General features: G+C 39.4%; 1 protein-coding gene across 6 annotated transcripts in view; it reads left to right on the top strand.

The window, feature by feature from the left end:
- Positions 1–6,982, top strand: part of KLF12 (KLF transcription factor 12) — a 258,868-nt gene extending 251,886 nt beyond the window's left edge. For 5 of the 6 annotated variants that reach the window (XM_085309507.1, XM_085309508.1, XM_085309504.1 and 2 more), the window contains one exon: positions 2,570–6,982. In XM_085309507.1, the coding sequence (XP_085165633.1) occupies positions 2,570–2,751 (182 nt within the window). In that variant the 3' untranslated portion in view covers positions 2,752–6,982. The remainder of the gene's footprint in view (positions 1–2,569) is intronic. The other variant, XM_085309509.1, reaches the window with a different exon arrangement.
- The last annotated feature ends 2,918 nt before the right edge of the window (positions 6,983–9,900 follow it).

Below are 9,900 nucleotides of genomic sequence, written 5' to 3'. Positions count from 1 at the left end.
TTTTTTTTTTTTTTTTGAGGTGCATATTACTTAATGTCTTCAGATGTCTTCAGTGTAATACTTCTTTGTCTGTTTTTTTTCCTTCTTATGCTTTGTTCTATATTTGAAAATAATGAAAGGTCTTCTTAGGTTGAGCTTGTAAGAGAGATTTTCCTTCGGTGGTGTAAATAGCTTGAGAGGAATGTGGTTAGTCCTGTCTCTGTCACATAGCTCTGTAAGGGCTGGGTAAACATGATGCTCTCTTTGGGGAGAGCGGCTGGTAGCAACACCTGGAGAGCTCCAGCCGAGGGACCCAGGAGCACGTCCTTCCATCAGCTTTCTTTCATTCCTTACCTGAAGTGATACTATGTTAAGAGAAGAAGGAACTATTTCCGATACTTTTCTTCTGTGTTCCATCTCTTCCTGCCTCGTTTGYCTTTTACGAAGGGAAGGAAGATTTGGGACTCTCTGTAACAAAGAGGCTGTTTGCAGGGGAAAGATCTTATGATATGGAGAGACTTAGAATTTCAGATGCGTWGAAATAGGGATCCAAAAGCTAGGTAACATCTCCTTACTTTTTCTGGAAGTCTCTGTGATGAAAGGAACCAATCAGGGCAGGGTCTGACTGAAAAGAGAATTTAAAAGTATATTGAGGGAACGCTCCACTTAGAAACTGTTCGTGTGCTTTAACAAGATCATTAGTGTAGACTGTCAAGTCAGATGAGGAGACTGTTATATTTTTACAGTGCTCCACGCCAACTCCCTGCTTGTGGCAAGGGCATGAAGACAATTCTGCGGCAAATTTGAGCACATTTTGTAGCACTTTGTCATTGGTGAGAGCACGTAACCAGCCATCTGCCGTGAAGCTCCTGCCCGTCCMGTTCTGTCGGCTGCAGGATTCCAGGAGCCCGGTTCTGTGGGCATCCAAGGGACAATAAATACTAACCAGTGTTTTGTGTTCATTTGAGGATTGTAAAATTAGCTAGACCAAGTTCCAGTCGGTATGTTGCTCCAGTTATGCACTGTGGTCTTTACAAATCCGGCCTGTCACCTCTGAGCCAAGATTGCTGGATGCTCTTCCCAGCAACTGCTTCCCACCCCCATCTGACATCAAAACTGCAGCATAGCCCAGATGGTGCGCAGAAGGTATCACCCCAATGACTCAGATGTTGCTGACAACCCTACTGATGGCTGTGTGTGTACAGCATCTGATTTCCTCACGGAGACACCCATTGCCATTTCAGCTGCATTTTTTTAGACTATTTGAACTTTGTGATAATATTCTTAGTTGGGAATTCTCTTTTGCAATTAAAGGCTCTCAGCAAAGCATTTATTGACTTTTGAAGAAACTCTTGGAGGGAGGTGCTCCTACGGCAAAGCAAGTGTGTCATTGGTTTATCTGAAGCAGTATCTTGCAAGCTGGTCATGATTCATAAACCTGAACAAGATGAGAAAAACTGAGGAGTGATTGTGCCTGATGAAGGAAACAGTTGTTGCAGAGATGCTCTCTTGTTGTCCTGGTTGTGATTAGGTGGTTTAGGAAAGGGATCTAAAAGTTCATTTTTGATACATCAGAGAAGGGTATATAAGGACCTCACACAGTATCCCTTCCTCAGTTTTGATGCACGCTTAACTGTGGTGTCTGGGTAACTGCAAGAGCAGTTAACATGTAAACATTAAATACAGATATCACAAGCAAGCTCAGCCTTCAAAACRCTGCAAAAATGAGATTTTTATAACAATTTATTTTATAAAAGCACAAAATAAGTATTTTCCATATTCATCTTCTCCTGTGACATTACATGACGCAGAACCTGCGGAATGTATCGTACTTAACTTTAAATAAAAAATCGAAGGTGAGATTTTCCAAGAAGTATATGTTTAGCCCAAGTCTGATTTCACTGAAGTAAATTGGTGTTTTATTGACAGCTTTGTGCAAGTCGCCTGGCTAAGTACATTTCAAAATTCTACATCATTTCTGGTGGCATCTTACATGCAAAATTAATTTTTCCAAAAGTGAGTAAGTGCTCTAAAAAAAGAGGACACTTTGTGGATTTAATTTTTATGTTTGCTTGGGAGATTGCAGTTCATTTTTGCCAGCTTGCTAAGAAATTTCTTGTAATGTTGTTTATAAAAATAAATAGAAGTTGTTAGGAACTTCATATAAATAATGAGACGTCTTTGGCATCCTGTGATAAATGGCTGAAGTTACCGGGCAAGTCGGGAGAAAGCGTAGCCTGATGAAATGGGGCTAGCAAAGTTGTACAGTAACACTGAGAATAATTACACAGCCCTTTGTCCCTATGCTAATCCTCGCAGCACCCCTGCGAGGTAGGATCTATACTGCTGCCTTAATCCTGTTGATTTTCTTAGTCATGTGAATGCCACAGGAATGATAACTCGAAAGGCCCTTTCGTTACATTCAGCAGCTTCAGTACCTAGTAATTGTGCAAATTGGCCTAAAGAACCCCCTAGGCAGTGGGTGTCTATGGGAAGTGTGCAGAGCGGGTTGCGGGGATTACGAGCAGCGAGTAGAAAGTCACCACCTGTTTTTTGCTCCCCCCTCCCTTCTTTCTTTTGTCTCTCCCAGGAGAAAAACCATACAAATGTACCTGGGAAGGCTGCACCTGGAAGTTTGCTCGCTCAGACGAACTGACGAGGCATTACCGCAAACACACAGGAGTGAAGCCATTCAAGTGTGCAGACTGTGACCGCAGCTTTTCCCGCTCAGATCACTTGGCGCTCCACCGCCGCAGGCACATGCTGGTTTGAGAAACGCTCCCYGTTCCAGCCGAGTTTAAGAGCTGGGTCTCTTAACTACCCTGAGTGAATTCAGCAGGGCTGAATCCCCTCCTGTTACAGTGTTAACACGCAGGGCATTCCGTGGTGTCCCTAACAAAAAATAATAATAAAAAGAAAAAAGCAGGAAAAGAAGTGCCACTCTTCTCCTTGCCCTCCGAAGTTAACCCCCTCTGCCCCGCAGCATGGCTACCCCCCGAAAGTGTCATCACAGTCACCTGGGAAATAGCAGCCAAAATGCGACAAGGATGGGCATTCTTTTACACGCTGTGTCCTTCAAAAAAATGTTCATAGCTTGTATGTTTTCTCAGCTGTCCAGCATTTTGTTCCTGCAAATTACTGCTGATTGGAGGATGAGACACCGCAAACCGATGATGATGATGATGAGAGCAAGACCGACAGACCTTTATTATCGCATCTTTACCCCTTTTTTTGAATACCACCTCGCAGGTGTGAGCGTCACACCTGAGCTGTGCTGCAAGCAAGCTGCATGCAAGCAGAGAAGAAGATTCTTCTGCTAGAGAGGTTCCACTACCTGAGGTGAAGGGTCGCTTGAGCAGACTTTTGCAATAATGATGGTGGCATTTTACTATTTTACCACAGTTTGTCATTATGCCCTGAAGGACACCAGCCATTTAGCCTTCTTCTTTTATCTTTTTTTTCTCTTTCTTTTCTTTTGTTTTGTTGTTGAAGCCTGTAAAATAAACAAGGGGCAGCAGCATTTCTGCTGAGAGTACAATATTAAGTATCTGTATTTTACCATGAACTTACTTGGAACCATTTCCTGATTTGTGCAGAGTCCATCTAACAACTACTACCCATTCTCAAAGTGCGGTCTTCTTTCATACAGGCATCCTCCTCCCCAAGACCAGTATTTGAACACCAGGAAATAGTCAAACAGATGTGAAACTCACTGGTACCAAGGTTAATGATGTAGTCATCCATGAAATGGAATTGAATGTACCAACCAAATAGGGAAGAAACGGCTGCATCTCTTGCAGAGAAAAAGCAATAATGAGTAAAACAGCTTCAACACAATAAGTTACTCCACGCCAGCAGAAAGGGGGATATGCAGAAATAGCATGTAAGAACACTTAARTTAATCCTTCTGATTGTTTTCACTTACCTGCTAGGTACCACAATTAAGTACTTTCCTTTCCTTCAGTGTAAGACTTACTTGTGTCCAGAAGGCAAGTGGGATAAAGGAGTGAGGTGATTGCTGAGGAGTGAGTGGATGAACAGTAAGTAGGAAGGAGAATTGGTTCGGAAATGGTGCTCTGCAAGACATTAGGTTTGTCCCTGGGAGTTAGGGAATAACAAGATTTTGCCAGCTGTCTAGTGTGATATAAATGGCCCTTTAAATGGGTCTCAGTGGCTGCCTCTGCTGAGATTTTCTATCCAAGCCTTTTCATATTAAATAAAAGGAAACTTGATCATTCCCATACAGCTGTGTAATTCTGAATCAATTTCTATTAATTAAATTATGTAGGAAAGGGAGAAACTCTTAGTCATCAGTTGTTCTTGAAAACAGAATAGTGTTTTTCTGTTTTCTTTCCTTGCAAGGCTCTGCCTGTGCAGCTAAATGTGACAAAGAGGAGGCTTGGCAAGATTTTYTATGTGTTGAGATTTTTATAGCTTAGAGATAAAAGATATATACATAAAGATCTTTTGCAATGCATTTAATTATGAATACTTGGTTCCAGGAATTGCACAGATTAAACTTGTGGTGCCACTCATTCATTTTTAAATGTTTGATCAGTCTGAGTTAACTTCTGATTCCTGAAATACTGATAGTAATGTTGGGGGGATTCTGAAATCAAGATAATCTCTTAAAAAAGCCCAGCACACAGTACCCTTACAAACACTAAAAGCGATTACAGTTAATTGGGGATTCATATGACTGGGATAATACATTATAACAGCGTTTGCAGACCCAGAGTTTGATTGTCCTTCAATACATTCTCAATGTCACCCAGTAGTGGATAACTACCAGCTCTCTAAAAGAACTTCAGCCTGTTAAAACACAGGCTGTCCTCTGCTGAGTGGTCAAATGTAGAAATCCAAGAAAATTGCTTGTGGCCACTGTGGAAGAAGGCCTCCGCCATTCCCCATTGACCAGGTTGGCAATCTACATCTGCAAAAATCAGCAGCGTTTTAGTATCCTGGTTGGAGTGAGGAATCTAAGCAGTGGCACTAAGAGTCAGTGTGGAGTTTTAACAGGCTGAAACGAATCAGGGCTTCTGTATAGGCCAGAAGGAGCAACAGAACTGAGTTTTCACCAACAGCGTTACTTCTGTCATTTGAAAAACTGGTTGTCAATATTGTGCATGAGATTGTTCATTGATATCATTTGACATCTGTCTTTTATGTACTTCAGTATTGTCCCTTTAAATGGATCAGTCATTCCAAATGTCTAAGGAAGGAAGCTAGGAACAAGTCAATTTATATTTTTTTTCTTGCCCAATGGTATTTTACCCYCTTATTACCTGAATAGCAGTAATTGATTGGCAGAACCTGAGGCATACAGAATTCCCCTCAGAAGCTATGATTTTTTTTCTCATGAAAAAATGAAGTTTATTTGACCAGAAACTATTAAGGCTGTTCTGTTAGCTTTCAAAAGGGGCAGTGAGAGAAGTGATCTCTGATGTTATTCACAAAGACTGAATATTACCAGGAGAGACTAATATCTTCTTCAGGTTTCACCTGTAATCAATGGAGAGAGGGAAACTCCTCTGAGAGCAATTCAGAGTCCTGAAATTTTGTGATTCTGCTCTGAATTGCCCTTTGGCAATCTCTCTGTGCTGACTATAGAGAGAGTCCGAGGAGGCTCTTTTCCCCATGTAGAAGTCCGACTCTGTGAATCCCATGTCTCTCAACTGTTGCCTGTTACTTTATACGTTTGAAACACTGCAACAGAAAGAGGATCTGGTTTTACTGAAGGAATCCCAAGTGATAACGGGATAAGGCCACACTCACATCAAGAGACGTAGGCCTGCTCAGAGCATGCGAGTGGGAACAGAATGAAGCCAAGAGATTACAGAGGATATACTCAATTTTCTTGTTTAAYAGGAAGGAAATGTATGCTAAGCATTTCAAGCACAAATGAGCTCTTCATGTAAGCTTTTCATGAACTGTTCATGTTGCCTTTACCTCTAGAGAGCTTTCACAACCAGCTACAGTCTGCCATTGGGTTCAAGCTGTCATTGAGATTTGTGAGAAGTTTATCGTTCATATCAGAGCCCACAGGCTTTGGCCCCAAATGTTCTGTGGGGTTATTTGTTGTTTTTTCCTTTCAGAAATATTTTAAGAGAAGTTATTTTGTGGAAGGGAGGTGTTGATGCGGAGCTGAAGTCCCCCAAATTGTCAAGGTGTTCTTCCATCGATGGCTGCAATTCAAACCTGCCGACTTTTTGTGCTTGTGCAAAGACTAAGGGGGATCTCTCCATGCTAGTCTCCTACCACTGCAGTTCTCTGACGTTTCATAACCTATGGAAAGCTTACATCAGACATAGCACACAGAAATACCTAATCTCGTCTTGGCGCAGCACCCTTGATCTCRTACAAGCAGTTGAGAAATACAAATGTGCCCTGTCCCATTCTTTCAGAGATTTGTGCTTTTAAGTCTGAACAAGTGATGGGTGAAATCCACTGTGCCCATTAAAGCTTGCGTGTGAAACTAAGCCACAAAGTGTCAGATTTCAAATGTTCTTAAAAGGATGCTCCCAGATTTGTGAGGAAATCTCAGTAGCCAGCATTGTATGGAAACATAATGAGGAAGCAGCTTTCCTACAGAATTTTTTAAATTTTGAAATGTTTTTATTTTTTGAGCACCTGTTCTATTCAGCACTGTAAAATTGGCTCATCGCAACAGCAGGTTATATTGGGGATGAAGATGCAGTATTCCTTATTTTCTATCATGTTTTCACAATTAAAATGAAACAGAGTTAGACTGACCTGTGTATGTGAGTATTTGCTGGAATAATGTATAACAAAATTAAAAGTGTTTAAAGTGACATCAGTGATGTGGACATTTGGGGTAAATTCACAGTGCAGAGCATGGACAGATAGCTGGACAACTTTTCTCTCCTTTTAATACTGGGAATAACAATGATCATAACTCGTTTTCCATTAGCCACTTTGAAAATGTATTCTAGTTGCCATTTCCAAATTTACCTTCTGATAATAAATGCTGTTCAATGGAAAAGATCTCTTTCTCCTTTATTGAAGGTGGGTGCCTCAAAATCAGAGTAAGTTTTACCATTAATATCCTGCTTATGTTTTAATTTGAACTTCAGTTTGGAAAGGTCAGTGTAAGAAACTGCATCTTCCACAGCAAACAGGTCTAAAGATCATGCAGCAAATCTTCCTTACTCCTATACCCTCATCCATCCACCCTTGCATATAAATCCCAGCATTTCCACATGCCTCATCCCATCTGCAGTTGTAGACAAGCAATTTACCTTGATTTTGAAAAAAAAAAGAAGAATCAGAAATAAGTACTGTAAAAGAATAACACCTTACTAAGAAACCAGCTTGTATTATTGTATTACGCATTTGCCTGTGATTTTTAACTGAATATGTGCATAAAGAATTTTAATGATGATTATATTTTCACAGTTTCATAACAGAATAGCAATTATTGGGTAACGTATGCTATTTAAGTCGTGCCCATTGGTACCTGAAACATGTTTAAATTCTGATCAATTTTAGCAGCAAATTAAGTTTTAAGTAAAAAATATAACTATAAGGATACTGCATCTTTAAAGATCAAAATACAGCAGAAGTATTTTACTATACTTATAACGGTTTAAATATTCTGTAATATATATGATAGCAGAAAAGTATTTTCAAACACACAGTTTTACATGGGGTGTAAATAGATGAAGTACATTTAAGAAAAATCTTTTAGTTTTCATCATGAAAAATGGTTAGATAATGTCTTGTAAAACTTAAACACAAACAAAACATAAGAACTAAATTATTCTGTTTTGTCAGAGCATGTTTTCTCTGCAAAATGGAGTGGCCGCTTCTTTGCTTTTTTGCAGATGGTGTGCGATATACTGAAGTCCTACRGAGTCCTTCAATGTTGAATAAGTCAAAGCTCACAATGTCTTTGACTGAACAAAGGGAAAAAACACAAAATCAAAATGATGAAAAACAGATGAAAAATGAGTTTTTCTGTTCCCCCTTCTGGCGATTTACAGTGACAGTAACAGCAAATTCTCATTTGATTTTATTTGTTCTTAAATTTCCCCAACTAAAATATGTCTTGAATGAAGGCTGCAAGGCTCACATAGGCAGCTGCTCTTTGCTGATTCCGCGGGGGAGTTTAGCTTTTTAGGTACAGTTGCATGTCAGCTAAATGAACTGTGGCAGGAAGGTTGTCACATTTAAAATGTACCTACGCTTGCCGCAAGATAGCCTAAAATCTATTTTAAAAGATGAAACAGAAACTGAAAGTGCCTGTTATTAGAACTGATGGGATGTTCCTATACTTTTACACAGCAATAACTTACAGGATTCTATTATCAGTAAGATGAAAATAAAATTACGCTCGGAGAACAATAATGCAGCACAGAAATAAAACACAAAGTGCCATTTGTATTTTCACATGTTGAGATATTGTGTTAGAGGTTTTATTTTTTTTTTCTCAGATAAGGTCTGACATATACTTGTAAGAAGAAAATGGATCTCAGTTTATGAATGAGTCATACCCATATCAATTCTAAATAGGTGTAAGTGGAGGTCATTGTCAAGCAGTGTTTTAGGGGATTTCTTCCCAACTTATGACAGATTTGCCCACATATCCAGGGTATTCTCTAGTGAAATAGTCAGGAAAAAAAAAAAAAAAAAAACCTAAGAAGACCGTTACACACTTAGAATAGGACAGAGTGGGAGTCTGAATGGTAACAAGCCCTTGCACAATCAAACTCAATTACTCAATTCTAAAAAAAAAAAAAAAAAAAAGCAATAACCCCAATGGAACTTTTTTAGGGTATATGCTAGAATGGGGATTCCCTTTAAAAAATCCTCTGTTTTGAACTCTGGAAACACAGAATTCACCTTATGTCTCCTGTTTGTGCTTTGTGTGTGTGTGTTTTTTTTTAAATATTTAATAACATTTTAGAATTGGTTGAATTCAGGAGTGGACAAAATATGTCACTTACCTTTTTTTCCTTTGGAGGCAAGTGAGTGGAAAATTGGGGGCTATCAGTCTGGAGACTATTTGAGTAACAAACAAGAAGCGATATTCCTAAAATAAAGTAAGGAGCATTTGCTGTGGAGGAGCCTAAACAATGGCATCAATAGACTAATCGATCTAACTAAAAATGGCCAGTGTCTCTTCCACTCTTTTTTTTTCTTTCCTTCTTTTTTAGTCTGGTAGGTTTCTATCAAGGAAAAAAAAAGATTATTAACTGATACTAATGGATTCTTAAAATAGTGGTATAATGCCACTCATGCTTCCTCTGTTTCTAAAAATGAATCTATTGGAGATGAAAATGTAACTGGTTGTCCTAATGCRTTTGCCAAGTGAATCACAGGAAGATTACTTTCCATGCTCTAAATTTGTACCTGTCATTTATCCATGCAGAATTGTGTACTTGCAAAACTCCACATTTTGCATAGACTTTGGTCACCATCCTGGGGATTTGCTGTTTTAGTGGGAGATCAGGTAGTTCGGGTTTTTACTCACTGAGGCAAGATACTATGTGCACAAAGACGAAGAGGRAAAAAAAAAAGTGCAGGTGCAAAAAAGCACACATGGATCTGCGGGCAAAAACTAGGTGTTTATGCATGTCAGTTAATCATGTGACCTGACTGCTAGTTTAGTAACAACTTATTTTTAAATCTGTTAGCCATCGGTGGAAATAATCGCATCAGAACATGCATATACTTATTCCGTCATCCTGAACTTAATCTCCAGTTATTAAGCACATAAAAGAACTCAATTCATGCTGGGGATTTTAGGAGAGCACCAGGGAATGTGTCATCAGAAGGACAAAGGAAACTTTAGTTTCTTRTTTAGTCCATGGGCTGTTGTTGGAGAGGGATGTTTTTCCCTTTGTTCTGAAGCAGCAATGCTACAAAGAGACACCTTTAGAAACTTGTAGTGTTAGGAGG

The sequence above is a fragment of the Rhea americana genome, unplaced genomic scaffold (assembly GCF_003343005.1).
Source record: "Rhea americana isolate MKP2758 unplaced genomic scaffold, rheAme1 scaffold_3, whole genome shotgun sequence".
Classification (NCBI taxonomy): Eukaryota; Metazoa; Chordata; class Aves; order Rheiformes; family Rheidae; genus Rhea; species Rhea americana.
The sequence above is the reverse complement of the archived record's forward strand: the minus strand, read 5'-3'. Positions and strand labels throughout refer to the sequence as shown.